The sequence below is a fragment of the Gymnodraco acuticeps genome, unplaced genomic scaffold (genome assembly GCF_902827175.1).
Source record: "Gymnodraco acuticeps unplaced genomic scaffold, fGymAcu1.1, whole genome shotgun sequence".
Classification (NCBI taxonomy): domain Eukaryota; kingdom Metazoa; phylum Chordata; class Actinopteri; order Perciformes; family Bathydraconidae; genus Gymnodraco; species Gymnodraco acuticeps.
The window spans coordinates 162,916-184,266 of record NW_022992152.1 but is presented as its reverse complement, the minus strand read 5'-3'; the positions used below and the strand labels follow the sequence as shown (position 1 = coordinate 184,266).

The following is a 21,351-nucleotide window of genomic DNA, read 5'->3' as shown; positions in this document are numbered from 1 at the left end:
TGTTGCCTTCAAGTGCTGTAGAAAAATTATGTTGGCATTGTGCACAACGGCACAGCCAAACAATTACAATGTCATAATAATAATAATTATACAAATAATACAAATATGCATTTCATCACTATGCAAAACAATTGAAGAGCATCACAAAAACAACAACAACAATGTATTTTGATTTAATGTATTGGATAGGCTAGTAAAACACTTTGTAAACCCAAACTTTGTATTATTAAGGCTAAGATGCATTTTATTTGTAAGTTGATCAAAATAGGCCTTTTTTGTAGTAGCCTATATGTGACTCAGAGGATTCAATTAGTCTCTGGTTATATTTAGTTGGATTTTTCTACCACAAAACATGAAGTTTAAGAACTTTAGTAGGGCCTTTTTAAATCGGAATTTAAATATAGCAAGTGAAGGCAACTTCAGGCCCTAAATTCCCATTCTACATGCATTTCCCTTTTGTGACCACTTGATGGCAGTGTAGACTCACATTGAAAAGGCTTCACGTCAGAGTTTGATGCCATGGTGGCTAGCTATCACATTTAAACCAAAGGTCACCAGTTCAAACACATCAGTGGCAACGGCGTCATATCCCTGACAGCAGTCACTGGAAGAGTCCCCGGGTACCAGGGAGACTTGGACTTCAGAAGCCCATGTGACAGGTGCTGATATGTTCTGAATGTCAGTGACGGCCTTCCTGTGCTCTACATGGGGTCAACAGCAACAACAGGTGTCACAGTCAGTGTTAACTAATGAGAAATGCACAAAGTAATTCACCTTAAAGTCAACTTAGACGACCATTCTGAGAAACAATCCTAACAGGTGTCCCCCCTCCTCAAGTCCTTGAGAAGTCAGATGGTCTGATGGACGATGACCACTCTGTGACAGGCTCAGATTTCTGACCAGGGGGCCCAGGTACAATTATTAAGACGCTGTCCACTTGCACATGACAGTCAGACACTTGACATGCTCACAGTGTGAAGACACGAGTCCAAGACTTGTGGAATTTTATACATAAACGTCTGTTTAGAGATACCAAAAAACAGAAAACTGCAACTGGGATTGAAAACACAATGGAATCATGATATCAGCAGAGGATGAAGAAGAGTTTGATGAAACTGCGGAGAACTTTAGCACTGACAACACATGGAGCTGGGTAAAGTAGTTTTTAAATAATCTGCATATGTGGATAAAACAGCATGAATTATGGGTAAAATAGATGTTATTAAGAACAATGAATGGATGTTAAAGTCAAAAGGTTTGTGATTGTGCTTTTATATGCCTGTAGTTTACAAAATGAATGGAGAGAAGTGTATTCAAGCACTTGTGTGTTTATATCACCACAGAGGAGGAATAAAGGCATACGTTTCATCATTTAAAACTACTTTTTAATTAAATCTGAACCCTAATAAAATAATTAGACTCATGTAGCATTTTAATGTGTAGAGTCATGTAGCTGGTTCTTAGGACAGCAGAGACAGTGAGACCCGAGATATGTCTCTCAGTAATCCCCCCTGTAAGGCGATCTGCTCTGACTCAACTTGGGGAGAAGCAAAAAGGGGGTGAATGGGGGAACACGAAGGTACAGGGATGAAGCGAGCTGGCAGGAGTCGCAGGACAGCCTGATGGATCAGGGAATCTTCTCACCTCTGTGGATTTATGAGATTTAGTTATTTGTTAAGAAGGGATTCCACGTTGCATGAGACCAACATGTTTCAACAAAATTATACCTTGAAATGTACTAGGTGGGGTAAAAATTAGGAGATATCTGTGGTAGTTAGAGAGTATTGTATTAATTTTAGACAAATCTTTCATAAATATAACATCTATTGCTTTGTTTTCTGTCATTTATAACAGCAACAATGTTTTGCCAAAGAGTATGTTCTACACTCATAATCTCACTTACTAAGTTCCAGCTAATGTTTCTGTCCGGTCTCATGACTCTCAGACCACAATAGCCTGATCCAATCAGAGAGCTCGATATCAAGCAAGTGTGCAAAAAGATTATGCAACGAATGTGTTAAAGTGCCCTGCCCCTGCTGAGTCAACGGACATGACTCGTTTTTTAAGGAACATTGTGAGGAGTTATTCAACGTTGTGGTGAATCATTCATTTAAAAATGATTGTCAGTGTTATTCCATTGCATTGCATAAAGTTGCAAACATTTAACCTGGAAGTGGCTATGATCCCTGGCTTTTTTTTTTTTAAATGTGTGAGGTGTTGGCTTGATTTTTTCTCCCCCATATTCTAAAGAATATTCTTCAAAAATCCCTTAACTATTTTTAAAGTATAACAATGTAGAGAAAACAAATGGTTGCCCTGCTGCGGTGTCATGGTGCATAGCAAGCAGTCAGCTCATAGCCTCCGACTCATAAATCCTTAATTTAAACTTGTGTGAAGACACTCCCCCAACAAGAAAGGGTGTTTTTTTTTGTTGCAAGGCGACATAAGGTCAACCAACAGGTAGCATACCAAATTAGGCCACTTATATGTCTGTGTGAATGCATTAAAAATAAACACTCAATATATTTGAGGGCTCTGTGTTGCCGATGTTTTTAGTTGTTCCTCTGTTGATGACTGTTGCTGATGGTTTAGTGCCAGAGTCTTATGTCAACTTGTTTGTGGTAGCCTGATAGGGGTCACTGCACCGACCATACATGAAATTGCTATCATATGCTGTTTCGTGTCCAGAGTACATCGGCTGTGCTCAGCTCTTCCTGGCAGGGCAGCTCATTCTTAGAAGATGGTCTTAGGGCAGCTGTAAGGCTCATATATCCTTTAGCAAACTCAGTAACTCTCACAGAATGACGGATGTCTGCAGACTTAAGAGTGTCAGAATGGGCTTACCAGTGCTACAGTTGTAATACAGTATGTATCATGCGTACAGTTATTACAAGACTATTACTGGATCTTATTTGTAATTGAATGTTACATTTAAAAAATAAATGAGGTCCATGTTGTTATTTTGTTATGTGAAACCTTCAGGGTCGCACATTAGGAAGTTGTTTGGTACACTGTCAATTATGAATGCAGTACTGTGATGAATTAACTTGTAGCTGCAAAAGGGAGAAGTGCTTCCTTAGAAATGAAGGAAAAGGCCAGTCTGAATGAGAGATTAAAGAACACACATTTTATATATTTCACTGGAAATCCCTTACATTAAACGTGGTTAAAGGACAAAAGTGTAAACCACATGATAGTACATTTGACGTAACTTATTATACAGTAAAAGGAGGCACCAATCTATACATTCAGGAAAATATTTATAGTTCACGTAAAGTAATTTTACATATTTGATCGAAACACATTATGTGACTTAAAGAGCACAATTATGACCTAATGGTATCCCAATTGAAGTTAACAGTGTTTTTTGTGTGCACTTGCATTGACATTCTGCAAGCAGAGCGCAGCAGTGAGATGGTAGATCTTACAATATTTATTTCACAGTTTAGAAACATAATTTTGCAGACTTGGCCATTTCTTTTATCATTTAAATTTGGCAGGATTGTTATGAACCAGGAAAACAAATATCTAATTTTCAGACTTGTCAGCTAAGGCTGCAAGTCGGTGTAAGTTCAGCAGGTCACTAAACAAAGTTCTCAGGCAATAAACTGGTGGTGAAACTGAACATGCTGAACCTGCAGGCAACATACACACAAATAGAAACACAAACACACACACACACACACACACACACACACACACACACACACACACACACACACACACACACCACACACACACACACACACACACACACACACACACACAGCTGAAGCAGTGCTAAGAACCACCACTCTGACATTGTAACATGCACTATTTGCTACTCAAAACATTTTCAAGTAGTTAAATGTATGAGTTGGTATTTTTGATTTGGTTTTCATCTTTTAAAATGTTCCCCTTAATTTCAGTGTGAACATAACATTGTGAACATTTCAAAAGTACACACAACAGCCCCACAAGATAACAACAGAGCTCAGCGTTAGTCGACTGTGGTGGAAAAACCCTCACAAAGACACACATTCTTTTCTCTCTGGTTCAGCCCAGAAAGTCTGCATCATAGACTCTGGAAAAAAAAACAATTACACACAATACACACACACACACACACACACACACACACACACACACACACACACACACACACACACACACACACACACACACACTGAAGCAGCGCTTGTTGTAGATGAGCTGCTGTAGTGAGGTCTTCCATGAAGAAACTCTGAAAATGTCTGTCAAAAATGTTGGCTGTGTTCCAACTTACACACATGTAGATACATAGAAAGTAACTGGCAATAATGTAACTTTTAATGCCAATAACATTTATTTCAATGTTTTATATATTTGAGTGCATTAGCTCAGTGTTATCAGGTTATTACCTATTAAATAGGTCCTATGTGTGCTTCTTAGCCTATTTAAGTATGCGTCTGTGCATTTGAAATAGAAATGCCTCGCTTTTATTAATACAAGAACAGATTTAGCTGGTGTTGAGTTCTTCAAAATGACTCCACCAGTTAACCACATCCTCCTGACACACGGTTTCACTACAGGGTCTCAGGCTACACATGGCATGTGCTATGAAGCAGGCCTGTGATTGGTCCGAAATATCACCTCACTGCAGCAGACTGGGAGACTTCAAACGATGACGTAGATCCACGTTTTCCCGCCGTCATAACACACAGTAGCTGCTGCTTCCTCCAGAGCTCTTTAAACTGAGACATTGTAGCGTGGTAATGTTGATCTTATTTATCATGTAACATTTTGTATACATTTTTCACATGAATAACATAAACCATAGGTCAATTTTGTTTTAGACAGATTTTTGCCCTATTTCACACACTTTTGAATACACTATGACAAGTTTATTGTGGAGTAAATGAAGCACAATGTGTGGCTTTTGTTTTCACCTATGGTTTTAAAAAAAAAAAAAATTCTGAATAGAAATAATACATTTGACGCAACCATCTAACTGCCCGGAGAAATGTAAACAAGTAGATGTAATCGTGTTGCCACTGTGGCAGCTGAAACGATGAGTTTGGCAACTCAACGGCTCGACGCTGATTGGTCAGCCGGCTGGTTTGATGTGCATGATGTCATCCTCTGTCGAGCCTTTCTGCTGGGAGAGCGAGAGAAACAGAGGCGGTCAGAGGCAGAAATTAGTATCGCGTTTACTTAATAGTCCGTTTTTTCTGGCTGTAAATCGGTGACAGCAAGTCGAGGGCTTATAAAACACTCAGACATCACCTCTACCAGGAAAGGAGGCTCCTGTGATGTGTTGTTGAACTGTCATTCACCGCTGTGGGAACGGCAGGCTCAATGTGCTGGTAAAGGCTGTCAGCATATCAGCTATAGAAGGTAGGAGACTGCTTTATAATGTATTTGAATGCACCTGCCTGTATGTGTCATTTTCATTTGTGTTATACTATATCTGTTACTACTGCTGTTTACTCATTTTATTTAGGCTTCTCGTCACTTGTCATTTATTTCTAACATGATCGATTTGCACTGTCAGGATATTGTGAGTCAGCTTTTTACCTACATCTATTGGATTTAGATTGGAAGTCCCTTTAAATGTGTGGATGAGTTGGGAAAACTGTAGCAGATCGGTGTGAGGCAATGTTGTCTGTATGCATCTTTTGAATTAAACTCCACTCATCACCTAAATCTGCTAAAGGTTGAGGCTTTTATTTTCTTAAATGATTACGAGGGGTGCACATCATATTGTGACGGATTATGAGTGTACTAGTATGAGTAAAAATGAAAGACAATCGCTGTAAAACAAGAGTGTCCCAACCAGAAACCAGCCTGCAAGGAAACAGCAGATTGTAAAACCGTTAAACCAATAACAACACCACAGTTAAACATAAAACACTGTCTTTTTTTAAAATAGGATTTCCCAAGGGCTCAGTTACGAACACTTTCTTTGAAACCATGCAGTTCTGTCAGTGTTCTGTAAAACAAGAAAAAGTATTTTTGGATGTGGCAGTGTTCACACAAAAAGTCTTGTGCTTTGAAAATCAGCTTGTTCTGTAACTAAATGTCTCAGTGAAAGCAGACATGAATATGTAAAGAGAGTTACTGTAAGGTCATCTATAAGCGGAATTTCAAGACTCAGACATTGTTATTATGGCTCATCAGCTGCTCTAAAAATAGCTCTCCTGTTTTTCTGCAAGGAGTCTGTTCTCGTGTTCACATACTCAGAGGGAAGGGGGGATATGGTGGCATTATTGTTCTCTGTTGCTGCAACATTTTGGGGGCCCAGTGCCAACTAAGTCAAGGGCAGACCCCCTTCTCTTATTGCAAACCCCAAGGAGTCTCCAAAGCTATGCAAACGGGATTTATCTCATGATTAATGTAATAATTAATTATGAGCTTAAATACTCTTTAGATGGTTTTAGTTCATTTCCTTACCTTCTTTACTTCACCTGATGCACTTAGCAGTTTGATTTAGACTCACAACTAGTGTAGTCACTGATTTATTAAGAAAAGGATAGAGACAAACACAGTTACAGAAACATGTTCACCTTGAAAGCATTTGTTTTGCTTGTTCCAGTAACGTAAGAACAGAAAGCGGCTTGTCAGTCTTGATTACGTAATGAGCTAGAGGACAAAACAATACAACTAAGGGGACGCGTGTGTACATGCTTTAAAGCCTGTGAAAACCTGGATTTTTGAAATATATTTCTCAGAAACGACTCGGAGAATTTGCTGCTTCAACAGGATAGTGTGTTGTGGTTTGATCGGATAAGATAGTTCCAGAAATGTAGAATATCCAAAACTGTTATAACATGTGGAATACATCTGTTTGTTTATGTGGGATTCCCTCAATAACATACAGATAATACGTTTGGAGATCTTTGAGGACTGAACTTCACACAGATGTGATCACTGCTTACCTTTTCTATTGAACTGTTTAAACTATGACACACTCAGACAATTGTGTTCAGTGTAGTTCTTGTGTAAAGGCATCCTTTACCTTAAGTGGACATTCACATTGTTGACATTCACTCGTGTCTCAGGAAGCCTACGTGTTCTCAGTATTTCCTGTACGCCTCAGCTCAGCCAAATCACAACCGGGACAGTTATGACATCACATTCGCAACACGAGTATTCGACTGGTCTAACTTGGTTTGTCCTTTGGCCTCTGTCGTCGGGGGCTGCAGAATGAAAAACAGTCGGATAGGATTTCCAGAAAAGGGGAGAGGAGGGTTTTTCTACAGAGTGTAGGCCAAATGCATCCTGGGAGAAACTAAATGACAAGAGTACTGAACAGGAACCAGCCTCCATGTCCTCTTTCCTTAGACAGTGCCCATGCCCTCAGAGGAAGAGTCGTACGTACGTCAGCAGTGGTTTGATTGACGGACTGAAGAATGGCCGGGTCATAAACACCTCCTCCAATAACAGTTGACTGAGTTCGAGGAAGCTTCGTGGGGCATAGTGATCCAACTATCAAAGCTATACTTCACCCCCAAAATGAACATTAGTATATCCATTTCTCAACCACTGTTACCTTGAAGAAAACTTGTTGTGTCACTGCCTTCACGGTGAATGAAGAATCGAAAGAACGAGAAAATGTGTGTAATACTTCCAGTGTGGAAGTGTTCTAAATTGTAAAGTGATGGATACAAATGAATGGATAAATGAGACTTGGTTGATTCTGCCCAATTATGTGAGAGTTGGTAAATAGAGGTTTTGATATAGTTGTACTGTTTTTAAAAGGAGCACCCTATTACCTATCTTTTTAGTTTTCGTTCACCATCGAGCCATGCTATAAAATCCAAGTTTTCTTCCCAAATTCAAAGTAACACAAGGTCAGTAATTGCTAGAAATATGATCATTTTTGGTGGTGACCTATTCCTTCAAGTAGCAAATGCAGGCCTTTAAGTTTGGATGTAGTTTGCAGTTTTAACGTCATTCATTTCGTCCCTTCTTTCAATGTTCCCTCCACCAGACCCGTCAGACGATGAACTACGTGGGCCAGCTGGCAGGCCAGGTGTTCGTCCAGGTCAAAGAGCTGTACCGAGGCCTGAACCCGGCCACCCTGTCCGGCTGCATCGACGTCATCGTAGTGAGGCAGCCCGATGGATCCCTGCAGTGCTCACCTTTCCATGTCCGCTTCGGGAAGATGGGAGTCCTCCGGTCCCTGGAGAAAGTGGTGAGAGGAGCCCCCTTTGATGTCGCATTTAGAGAGCTGTAACCTTTGAGATGCTCTTGGATTGAAGTCAGCTGTTATTCTGCATGCAACAGAAATAAACTGCCAGAAGATGAGATGTGCACAAAATATAGCCATTTTTAGATCTCTTATGTGCCTGTGATTGATTGTTATTTTAATGATTCTTTTCAATTTTAAGTATCTAGGTTTATTTTTATATGAGTTATGATACTGATTTTAATGCTATTTTTTGTATGGATGTCCTCTTTGTTGTTATGTATGTGAAGCACACTGAATTGCCTGTGTTTATAATGTGTTATAGAAATGAAACGGCTATTTCTAACGATCATTCTTTACCGCCAGGTGGACATGGAGATCAATGGAGAGCCAGTGAATCTACACATGAAGCTTGGGGACAATGGAGAAGCATTCTTTGTGCAAGAAACAGAAAATGATCAGGTTAGCATGACACAACTGCAGTAACAGCTTTCTAAAAATGTGCTTGGTTCAAATGTAACATTTGTTAATTAGCGGACCTCAATTTGAAAAAGAAACATCAGTCTCTCGACCCCCTGAAGCCCAGACACACCCATGTTTACAACCGAGAAGCGTTATCCAAACTATCCGTTTTCTCATACTGGAGTAGTTTGAATAAGCTGGCGTTGTGTGCATAGGTTGGAAAAGCAGCCAGGAATTCTTCCTATCCTTTTTGGCTGAACAGCATTCCTGTGTTCATCAGCGGGCAAATGAGTCCTGAGTGCAGGCTTTCTGACCTAAATCAACCTCTATGTCATAATGACTGAGGATCAACCAGGACTCCAGTTTCCTGACAAATAAATATGCTTTCAAGTAGAACATGTTTATTTGCGTATGGAGTTGTTAGAGAAATAGTTAAAGGGTGAAAAGTTGAAAACATGTAGTAAGAAATACCTTCCTCTTTCTAAACATGGTTATACTTGTTTTACTTCTATGTGGCCCATGGGAGCCATTCAAAACTCAGCTTGGAATTCATGGAAACTCAACAGCTGTTTTTCCTCAGTTCTTGGAAAGCAGAGTTTTTCCATCACCAAGACAGCCAAGTCACGTGTGCTGTCGTTATCAAAATATTTCTACACAATTGTATACACGTGAGGATGTGTGTAGATACAAAGAGTCGGTGGACTACTGAGGCTGGGGGGCCGGCACCAGCAAGAGAAGCCCAGAGGGGTGTCAGATAGGGCTGCACGATTTTGGGAAAAAAATCAAATTTGCGATTTTTCTGACAAATATTGCGATTGCGATTCAATTTGCGATATTTGTTTTTAAGCGACCCAACGGAAGTTTATTGTAAAATGCGGACATATCTCCGGCTTGGAAGGTCGCATCAACGTGCTCCCGTCTCTAGCACCCCCGCAGCCCGAGCTACGAGTGAAAGAACTAAACTTACATGAAACTTCCGTTGGGTTGCTTTAAAGTCAAGCTTCAGTTTAAGATTCACCTTGTAATAGATGTAAAACATGTGATGGAGCATTACTAACCTGACTCAGATGGTTTGTTTCACCAAACCATCTAGGAGCCATTTGGAAAGGGCAGGCACCTTCAAAAATACTTGGCAGGTGATTGGATCAATCTGTCTATCACCTTCTCTATCAATCAGAAGTGGCCCATGATGGGCCACTTCTGAGTGGTTAACAATGGCTGGTACATGTGGAGCACAGTACTTCTGATTGGTGTGGATAACTGACACACAAGAACAAAAATATATATATATAATGTAAAAAACAAAAAAAGTAAAATAAAATCGCAGGCTTTGCGATTTGATAATCGCATCATTTAAAATCGCGATTTCGATTTAAAATCGATTAATCGTTCAGCCCTAGTGTCAGATTCCCAGGCCTGGGAGAGAAAGGGGGGGGAGGGAGTTCTTGGCACATGAAAAGTAAAAACTTGTAGTTTCAGACCACAAATGATGTGGTTACACTTCACTTTTTCCTCCCTCTCTTTCCACATGTCTACACACATGTCTACAGACTCTACACACATGTCTACACACATGTCTACATTCCCCCACGCTAACTCCAGGAGACCCTCCTGGAAAGCCTTTTCTTTTCCTAGAAGGAGGTTTTTTTCAAAACTGGCCTCCTTTCACAGAAATGAGTCTGTTTTTTTCAAAATACATTTCTGACCTCCTGCTAAATTATGAACCATCCAGATCTCTCAGGTCTTCAGGGACTGGTCAGCTTTCTGTCCCCAGAGTCAGAACTAAACATGGTAAAGCAGCGTTCAGTTATTATGCTCCAAATATCTGGAACAAACTCCCAGAAACCTGCAGGTCCGCTACAACTCTGACTACTTTTAAATCCAGGCTGAAGACTTTTCTTTTTGTCGCTGCTTTTAATTGAACTATTCATATCTTAGACTGCACTGTAACTTTTATCCATGTACTTTTTTCTTTTAATGTTTAATTGACAGCACTGTAACTTTTATCCATGTATTTTTTCTTTTAATGTTTATTTTATTAGCTTTTCTTTTTAATGACTGCCATTTTCTTAATCTCTTTCATTTTTTGTAAAGCACTTTGAATTGCCTTGTGTTGAAAAGTGCTATATAAATAAACCTGCCTTGCCTTGCCTTGCCTTTTGGATTGGCTGTTTAGTGTTTCGCTGGTTAGGAGTCTCCCTCACAGCAGAAGTGGTTGCAAACAGTTTGACATTGTTTGCACACTTCACCTCCAACCAAAACAAAGCAAAACACTAAGAGTAGAGTCATGTTTTAGTGGGAGTTGTTCCAAAATTCCAAAATCTAGCTTTAACCTGCTTACAGAAGGGTCAGGGTGAATGCAAGAGAAGATATTTTGGATGTGGGATTTTGTGTTTCATTGTTTAAATAAGAAGATAATATTTACTTTTCACTTTTAGTTTGGCGTGGATGTGACAAACAGATTTTTAATGATAATACTCTGTCAATCGTGTTGCTGTTTGGTGTTTTAAATCTAGTACCAATCCTATTGTAGTCTCAAAGATATAAAATGATACCTTTTTTGGCCATAATGTGACTTCTCGCAGGAAGTGGTTCCCTCCTACCTGGCCACCTCTCCCATCTTGTCGGACGGGGCCCTCCTGATGAGCTCCTCCCTGCTGGGGAAGGGCTCCGGGCCCCCCATACAGACACTGGGCTCCACGGGGGCCGCTGGGGAGACTGGCAATGGGATGATGAAGAAGAGGAGGAAGAGAAGGAGGAAGGTCCGGGCGGACAGTGTGAGGAAGGAGGACAGTGGTGACTACTCCGAGGACGAAGACATGTTCACCATAGACATCAGCTCGGATGAAATGACGATGATAGGGAGCAACAGGTGAGAAAATGTGCAGAGAGGTAAAGGGGAAAAAGGGAATGGGAGGAAAAAAGGAATTAAAGGGGGCATATTAAGCTCATTTTCAGGTTCATAAACAGCTTAAAGATGTCCCGCCCCTTCGCCTATCACGCACTATGTGTTGGAGCTCTAGCCAATAGGAGAGTGTAACATAGTGATGTCACTATATTACCGAAGTAAACAAAGGAGTCATATGGAGGTGTTTTAGGCAGGGGGGGAATGTGTGGGGGAGAAACTCCCTCTGGGGGGAACACAGGGATTTAAGCCTTTGTGAAACGTTTACATGCACAAAAGCCTATGACACAGTACACACACTACAGGAAAGGGAACACTCCAAAGATCATAATAGGGCCCCTTTAATACATCACTTAAATTAGCTTTGAGAGCAGCTGTAAGAGAATCAGAGTCTGGCAGGAAAGAATAAACAGACCCCAGCGACTGTAGTGGAAACACACACACACACACACACACACACACACACACACACACACACACACACACGATAAGACACTCAAGAACATAAGGGAACCACTTCTTCGGCCGTGGAAAAACAAAAGAGCTTTGCATTTGAAATGAGAAACTATCCTTACTGTGTGTGTTGTTGTTAAGGAATGTTGCATGCCCATACAGTATGCCAACATGCAGCTATAAGAGCTATGCCCCCCCCTCTCCATGTATCATAAATGAATACAGCAGAGGTTGTAAATAGCTACAAGACAGATTTATTTCCATCTCTGCATGCCTGTTGGGGATACCTTACATTACAATCCCTGCTCATCTGTACTGAATACTACCTTCAAGTATCACTGAGCTTAACACTGAGTACAGCTATAAAAGAAGAGGTTGTTTGTGAAGTGTCAACACATTGCTAGCATACTTTGTCATTGAAGGAAACAAGCTGCCTTTAATAACCAAAGCCCCATAAGTAATTCCCTATTTTGGTGAAGTCAAAGAAAAACTAATATTATATTCATAAAGCGTTGTAGCTACAAGAGGTGTGTTTTAAGTCCAGGCTTGATCTCCGAGGGTCTGAAAATGGGTTTAAAGTGAAAGCAAAATGACATACTGTTACTGTGACAAAGTAGAAGACACACTACATTATTAAATAAAAAAAGCACATTTGTGTTATTCAGTGATATATTTACAGTATATATTTGTGTGTTCAGGACTTCTCGGGACGTTTTAAGAGATGAGACAACAGTCGCCCCCGGCAGCTCTTTCAAACAGTCTGGCATCTACACTCGCTCAGATGGAGACTGGAGCCCCATTCAGAGGTGCTTCGTTCACTCATGATGACACCTACATGTGATTATTCAGAAGAAACAGCTCTGTAACTCATGGTGTATCCTCTTTTCTTCTCACAGTCCTGGAAACTCTCGTCCCACTTCTCCCAAGAGCGACTCTGAGCTATTGACCAAGCCGTCAGACGCAGCCAATCAGGATCCAGCCATGCACTGGGCGTGGGGAGAGCTCCCGCAGGCTGCCAAGGTAACTGTGAATGTAAACTGTTCATGCACAGAAAGAACAACTCTGTTTTTATTTGTAGTCATTTAGTGTCATCCTCTATCCTGCTTTTCTAGCCGTCTTTCCTGCAAGAGAAAACCAACCCTCCGTCAGTTTGCCCGGTAACCATCCCAGTCTCTGAAAGCACACACTTCCGCGTGATAACTCATGAGACGGAACAGAGTGGACCCTGCGCTGAAATATCAGCACTCACCCTGATGATGCCACAGGAGACTAATGGGGACACAGTTGGGATGGAGGCCATGACAGCCGGAGGTGTAGCAGCTCAGATGTCTGAAATGGAGGAGACGATGCCTCTACCACCGGGAAAAACCGACTCTCCATCCAAGAGAAAAGGTGACAGCCTGAAGGGCAACAGCACAGTCAAATATTCCATTCATCCTGAGCTTTAGGCTGTCAACAGCAGTTCTGTTTTTTGTTCTGCACAGCTCAAGGTCATTTAGTTATTGGTGTTAAAATCACACACAAATCTACTGTTTTTAGATAACATTTTCTGGTTCACTCAATAACTGAGCTACAGCGAAAAATAAACTGGAATCTAAATGGCTGTAAAAAAACAAGAATGTATTGTTTTTGAGGGTCAAAATGACACATTTTGAGGACATGCTCTCCTAAATTAAATCAACCATACTGCCTATTTTTCTTGTTGATGAAGCTAATCATGAACTTTGCTGCATATTATGAAGAGAAAGCTTCCCCACTCTACAGACTTTTACACACTCTGGAAATGGCAAGACATTTTGCTGCTAAAAGTGAAGAATAATTGTACTCGTGACTGAGTTAAAATAAGCCCCCCCCCCCCCCCCAAAAAAAGAAAAATTGTTTCATTGTTCATTGTATGAACCCAAGCAAGTACAAAGTTATTTTAATTGATTCGTACCTCTGTTGCAGACAAGAGAAGCCGCCATCTTGGGTCTGATGGGATTTACCTGGATGACATCACAGACCTCGAGCCTGAAGTGGCGGCCCTTTATTTCCCTAAGAGGTACGTAGAAGCACGCAAACACACAGCCATAACTTAAACTCAATCAAAGACATTGGTACAGCGGAGCTTATCAATACTTATTTTCTCCGCTGTAGTGACGGTGTTGTGGCGGTGCGCAGCGACTCAGACCCTGGCCCCCACGGCAGCAGCATGTCCCCACAGTCCCTCAGCTCAGGGGGGGACAGCGGAGTGGACAGCTACTGCGACCCTTTGGCGGACATGCCGACTATCACCATCTCTCTGTGTGGAGGACTCAATGACAACAGGGAGATCACTAATGGTAGGATTCCGACACAGCAGGTGTCACACATTTTTTTTAAATAAGCTGTGGAAAACTGAACATGTAATTGTGTGTGATTACAGAGCAGTTCCACGAGAAAATAATCTCTTACCAGCAGTTTTCGGAAAACCCCTCCATCATCGACGACCCCAACTTGGTCGTGAAAATTGTCTCCAAGTAAGACTTCCCCCTGCTTCAGTGACGAAACGTGTGTCTAAATATAGTAAAAGAACGTAGGGATTTAACTGCCAGGTGTTACAGCAAAGACGTTTTTTGCAAAGACGTCTGGCTGCCAACGTTTTTTGCTGCGGTAATGAAATTGATAAAAATATATTCTGTTTTCTCCTTCAGATACTATAATTGGAGCTCTGCGGCTCCACTTATGCTGGCTTTGCAGGCCTTTCAGAAACCGCTGCCAAAGGTAGGAATTTGATACAGGGCACAGTACTTTATGACTGGTTGTGTGTACATGAATACCACTCCCCCTTTTGACTGAAACGGTTACTGCATGCTGCATATGTGTATGCCTATGCAACTATACTACTAATGTTACGATCATAACATTGCATAGTACCTAATGTGGGATTTATAAACCTAACAACATAAACCCTATGTTATCTACGTCTTTATGTTGTGTGATTAACATCCAATGCATTTCCTTAAACTTTGTCTCTTCTGTGTTCCCCTCCTTCCCCTCCCCTTGTTGCATCCATGCATTAGTCTTCTTGCCTAAGTTATATCCACTCCGCCTTAGAGTTTCTTCTCTGTTGTCTGACTGGTGTGCTTGGCTACAGCTCTGTACGTCAGAAACAGCTCTCTTGGTCGCATGGTTTTAAATTAGCTTCATTTCCCCCATTCCAACCGCAGACACATTGCTGCTTCTGTGTTACTGTTTTTGATTTACTGGTCTGCTTTGGCTTACGTTTTATTTTCAAGCGTGTTTTTTTTTACGATGTTGTGTTGTGGTTGTTTTGGGGCTGTGTGTGCTCCTCTCCAGGTTGCAGTGGAGAACATTATGAAGGAGAAGATGCCAAAGAAAGGAGGGAGGTGGTGGTTCTCCTGGCGAGGCAGAAACAGCAGCGCCAAATCTGTAATTTCTTCTAATTTCCTTTATGATTAAGTTAAAGTTTTTTCCAACAATATTTGTATCGATTTTAAAAGAACATTAACCCTTGTTCTCCTCGTACAGGATTCTCTGAACGTGGGGGCCTGCGGTTATGATGAGCAGGACGGGAAAATGTCTAGCAGGTGAGAGTCCAGCAAACGATACAAGACAAAGTATAAATCCTCTAAATCAGGGAAAGATTGAACATCCTTTGACACACTGTCCACCTGTCTAACGCCAGACACAAAGAAGACTCTTCCTCCAGTGATGAAGACCACAGGACAGCCTTACAGAGCTCTGCGCCCGGCCAATCAGAGCCCGGCCTTACACCAGGAGGTGTGTCTTATAAGAAAACACTCCGACTCACATCAGAGCAGCTGGTGAGTGCAGACATTGACATTTTTGTTTTGTTATTAATTGTTACCTCCATGTATTATATCTAGTTTTTCTCTCTCCCTCACACACATACACACACACACACACATATACACACACACACACACACACACACACACACACACACACACACACACACACACACACACACACACACACACAGCTGTCCCTCCAGCTGCAGGACGGTCCTAACGATGTTGTGTTCAGCGTGACCACTCAGTACCAGGGGACGTGTCGCTGTCAGGGAACCATCTACCTCTGGAACTGGGACGACAAGATCATTATCTCTGACATAGATGGAACTATTACCAGGTCAGTGATACATAAGCATAGTGTATGAATACATACATATAGAAACACTTTTACAGCTACCTCCACAACACAGTTCAGATTAGTTTGGATATAAACATATCATCTGAAAGTCCAAATATGTCCAATTTTACAGAAACACAGTTATGTATCGATGAACAAAGAAAAAAACAGATAAAATATGATTAAAATCACCTCTTGGTCCACTATAGCCAAAGTGAGTTCATATTTTATGGCATTTATCAAATATAGGGAACATGATTCAACCTGTTAATTACTTTTAAAGAGTTATTTTACATGAGGACGATACAGAAGTCCAGTCTGATACGGATGAGAAACTGCCTGTTCCAAGCAATATCTGTGCATAGGACTTCTGACATGATTTATTTTGGATGTACATTTTTTTTAAATAATAAGCAAAAGCCTTTTACACAAGTCTTGTGTCTTATTGTGTTTGTCTCCAGGTCGGACACACTGGGTCACATCCTGCCCACACTGGGGAAGGACTGGACCCACCAGGGCATTGCACAGCTCTACCACAAAGTCAGCCAGTAAGAATTACGTTACTGTCATAATGTCAGATCTTGATTTCCTTGATTTCCTTGGATCAAAGCAAAGAATAAAACGCACATATAGTTTAAAGTTACGTACATGTTTTATACCAGAAATGCCAAAACCAAGCTCTCAAAAGGAAAACAAGTGATCATTATTAATACACATGCTTATTCTCTCTGTTTCCTCTCTCACTCTGTCAGAAATGGCTACAAGTTCCTGTACTGTTCCGCTCGAGCTATCGGCATGGCTGACATGACCAGAGGTTACCTCCACTGGGTCAACGAGAGAGGCACCATGCTTCCTATTGGCCCTGTCCTCCTCAGCCCCAGCAGCCTCTTCTCAGCTCTGCACAGGTCTCACATACATAAAGACACAATCAATCTATAGTCATGTCACCATTTGTAAGAAGGTAAAGAACACTCGAGGGTTGTTGAACTGTGATTTGTGATTGTGTGTGACAGGGAGGTGATTGAGAAGAAACCCGAGAAATTCAAGGTGGAGTGTCTCAACGATATCAAGAACCTCTTCTTCCCCAACACCCAGCCTTTCTATGCAGCGTTTGGCAACAGACCAACGGTACACACACTTTATATAAACTACAACTCATAAGTAATTTAAAGGTTATCCCTGAGGTTTTATATTTTTGCAGGGTTTATTATAGATATACATCTAATTGTACTTTTTTTTCGCAGGATGTATATTCCTATAAAGAAGTCGGGGTGCCACTGAACAGGATTTTCACCGTTAACCCAAAAGGCGAGCTAGTGCAGGAGCATGCCAAGACCAACATCTCATCGTAAGTCCCATTTTCACGATATATTCTAACATCAAAATGACTCCAGAAAAATATCTCACTATGTGTCTTCCTCTCTTCAGGTATGTGCGTCTGGGTGAGGTGGTGGACCACGTGTTCCCCCTGAAGATGCGATCCTCCTCCTCAGACTTCCCCTGCTCGGACACCTACAGCCACTTCACCTACTGGAGGCAGCAGCTCCCCCGGGTGGAGCCTCAGGGCACTACGCCTCCACAGAGCCCGCTCCCCAGCAGCTGACCGCCCGTGGCCTGCTGAGCACTGACATGTGTGTGATTTTATTTTTTTGTAGAAGATCGAGCACTTTGAGGGCACAGCAGGGGCCACTTGTTAAATCTGCTGTGAAAACTCTTATAACGCACAAGATGGATGTAAGCGCACTTTTATGAGAAAGATGGCCTCCGTAGCTTTCTGACTAGATGTATATGAGAAATGATAGTAATTTATTCAGGCAGCTTAGTACATATATCATTTTCGAGTGAGTGTTGATATTCTTTCAGAAGCTATAGACCTTTTATATGAGGTATGTATGTGGAGAGTGACATAATGTATTTATGGCATCTGTGCATCAAACAGAACAAAGCCACTCTGTTGCCACAGCAGAGAGTGAGTTATTTCAACTTGTGCCAAATAGTAGATGCAGAATTTATTTTCTTACTCTGAAGATTGAGACTGTTACATATCCTCAGCATGGAAATGCAGAGAGATATATATATATATATATATATATATATATATATATATATATATATACATGCATGCTGATACTTACTTAAATGCAACATATAATGTGATCTATTATTTTGTTTGAAAGAAATCAGTCAAGTCAGTATTAGGTGTATGTGAAGGGAGACACTACAGGAAAAACGTTTAAATGAATGATATCATAATGAAACATCCCATCCAAGTTTTCAGTATTACGAGTTTTCTGAAAAGTTTAAATATGCAAATGAGGCATTATCCAATGGTGGAATTTTGTGGATTTAGAAGACATTTGCAGATGAAAATAGACAAAATGAAGATAAACATTAAAATGTGTATTTAGGATTTTCTTTCCAAAAATGTCATAGCAAAAGGTAATGTAAGCTAAATAGCCCAAACTCTAAACCGACCAGGAAAGGTTTTGCCTGTAGTGTCCAGCCTTAAGAAGTATAACAGAGCACAATGAAAGTATGAATGAATGTAACTGTAACTTGACTTATCCTGACAGAGGTCATGTTATGAATATGGTTTAAAAATGAATATTTATTGTTGAAGCAAAGTGACCAGACAGGAAAACAAAAAGCACAACCCTTTTAATGGCCAAAATAACAATTGTCTTTTTCTCAAAAAAAGAAAATCAAGAGTATCTGTGAGAGGAATCATTTTTATTTTTCTATTGAAATCACAGTGATCACATTTATGGTGACCTTCACCCATAAATGTATCCAGTCACAGATAACAAAACAAGTCTATGATACTGTCACCTCATGTATATGTTGTTCCATACATGCCATTAAGTATATCTTATTTATCATTACATTACATGTTACTTGTTAGACGCTTTTATCCAAAGCGACTTACATACTCAATACTGTGGACAATCCACACAGGAGCAATTTGGGGTGAAGTGTCTTGCCCAGGGACACAACAACATGCTGACTGCAGTGGGGTTTGAACCTGTGACCCCCTGATCCGAACACCACGCTCTATCCACTGCGCCACACGCCTCCCTGCATACTGATATAATCCATAACCCATTGTTTTTAATACAAAACCCAAGTCTGGAAACCCTCAAACAATTGAAAAGTGATCCTTAATTCTTACATAATACCACAGATTACCTGAGGTCATACAGTACATGAGCAGGAGCTGTAATCATGTTGACCTGCCTTGTGTATCAGTGAACACCTCCACAGTATTGCCATATTGAGTAAGTGAGTTTGTGTATATAATGCTTTATTATTTCTTTCTGTGAAAGAGTTAAAAAGAAAAGCCTGAAAACGTATTATATTTACCTTGACTGTGAACAAAATGATCAATAATTTGTTCATGTACCCCCTCCGTACTTTCTCTTGACCAGTTCACTGTTAAATGTAATTTAACTCAATAAAAAAGCCTTGGTACAGCAGCGAGTGTGTGTGTCAAACTTTCTGCAGGACAACTATTCATTCACATGAGTAGAGCGGTGGGAGAAGTATTCAGATACTTTGCTTGAGTAAAAGTTATACCAGAGTGAAAATACCGTATACAAATATCCTGCATTCAGAAGCTCAGTTGAGTCAACCTAGTACTGCTAAGTAGGATTCATTTTATGTTGCATTTCCCTTACTCCTTTACTTACTGTTTGGTTGAAATATCTGAAGCAATCCATCAAGTTCATCATATCTTTGAAGCATCATAGTAAGATAGGGTCATTTCCTCAACACATAAAATAGCATTTAGTCTTTCCATTTATCAAAACTATTCAAGTGAAGTGGGGCCATTCACATCATCAACTCAAAACACCTTTGTGTATACCTGCTGTTTTTGTATTTTAATTATAATGACATGCCTATACTGGCTAGCCTCTGCTTTAAAATGTGATGGTCGACGGTGTCAAACGCTTTGGAAAGGTCAATAAATAGAGCTGCACAACTCTGCTTATTATCTAAAATACTCGCCACATCATTCACCACTTCCATTGTGGCAGTGATGGTGCTGTGTTGCTTTCTGAAGCCTGACTGATGTTTAGACAGGATGTCATTTGTACATAAAAACACCTTTACCTGTTCACTCACTAAGCGTTCAAGAACCTTAGCCAGAACTGACAATTTAGAGATTGGCCTATAGTTATTTAATAAGGTGGCCTCCCCTCCTTTTAGCAAAGGCAGGACATACGCTGACTTCCACAATTTTGGAATTGTGTTTGAGCTGAGGGAGAGGTTAAAAAGAGTAGTGAGAGGTGGAGCAATAAAATCTGCAGCTATCTTTAAAAAGAAAGGTTCTACGTTGTCCGGGCCGGCCGGTTTCTTAGGATCTAACTTGGTTAAAGCTTCACGAACAACATCAACAGTAAAAGGGGTAAAACTAAAAAGGTTTTCCAACACACGTTTTTCAGAGTCACATACTGTAGTGTTCACAGAAGCAGAGTTAGTGACAGAATCAAATAGAGAACCACAGGACACAAAATGCTCATTAAAGCAATTTAGCATAGTAGCCCTGTCCGATATAGTGCCAGATGCTGTGGTAATGCACAGAGGTAGCTCATTACGGATATCGCCGGTGGATAACGATTTAATGGCTTTCCAAAAATGTTCAGGATTATTCAGATTCTTTGTGGTTACTGACAGATAGTACTTTGATTTAGCACTTTTGATATGTGAAGTGAAGCTATTTCTTAGCTGCCTAAAATGCAGCCATTCTACCTCTGAGCCTGATTTCCTAGCCTTTGCCCAGGCCTTGTTTCTCTCATGAAGGAGACTGGACAGATTAGAAGAAAACCAAGGATTGTCTCGTCCCTTTACTCTATATTTACGCAGGGGTGCATGTCTATCAATGATCTCCATAAAACCAAGTTAAAAATAAGACCATGCAGTTTCTACATCAGCACACAGATCGATTTTACCCCAATCAAAATCAAACAGATCATGCACAAAACCCTGCTCCACAAAATGTTTTTTGTCTCTCTTAATGATAATGCGAGGTTTAACCTTTTGGACCTTAGTGTCCCTAATTGTGGCTACAACACAGTGATCACTCAGATCATTTGCAAATACTCCCACAGATGAATATTTATGGGGAACATTAGTTCAAATGAGATCAATTAGGGAGGATTTATTAGGGGACTTAATGTTAGGGCGAGTCGGACTGTCCACAATCTGAGTAACATTTAAAGAGATAAAAAGGTTTTTTAAATCCTCTGAC

General features: G+C 40.6%; 1 protein-coding gene across 1 annotated transcript; it reads left to right on the top strand.

Moving 5' to 3' along the window:
- Positions 1-5,136: 5,136 nt before the first annotated feature.
- Positions 5,137-18,169, top strand: si:ch73-21k16.1 (phosphatidate phosphatase LPIN1). Its single transcript, XM_034204416.1, has 20 exons — positions 5,137-5,355; positions 7,952-8,155; positions 8,516-8,611; positions 11,197-11,483; positions 12,668-12,775; positions 12,866-12,989; positions 13,082-13,361; positions 13,917-14,010; positions 14,106-14,290; positions 14,374-14,467; positions 14,642-14,711; positions 15,288-15,380; positions 15,480-15,538; positions 15,637-15,775; positions 15,955-16,103; positions 16,565-16,651; positions 16,856-17,008; positions 17,117-17,231; positions 17,348-17,451; positions 17,532-18,169. The coding sequence occupies exons 2-20, from the start codon at positions 7,964-7,966 to the stop codon at positions 17,704-17,706; spliced, it is 2,604 nt and encodes an 867-aa protein (XP_034060307.1). The 5' UTR covers positions 5,137-5,355; positions 7,952-7,963; the 3' UTR covers positions 17,707-18,169.
- The last annotated feature ends 3,182 nt before the right edge of the window (positions 18,170-21,351 follow it).

What these genes read in the sequence shown, in the direction of transcription:
- si:ch73-21k16.1 (XM_034204416.1), top strand. Translation starts at nt 7,964, where the DNA reads ATGAACTACGTGGGCCAGCTGGCAGGCCAGGTGTTCGTCCAGGTCAAA. An exon ending in GACTGGAGCCCCATTCAGAG is followed by an intron (nt 12,776 to 12,865) that starts GTGCTTCGTTCA and finishes TTCTTCTCACAG; the next exon opens with TCCTGGAAACTCTCGTCCCA. An exon ending in ATAGATGGAACTATTACCAG is followed by an intron (nt 16,104 to 16,564) that starts GTCAGTGATACA and finishes GTTTGTCTCCAG; the next exon opens with GTCGGACACACTGGGTCACA.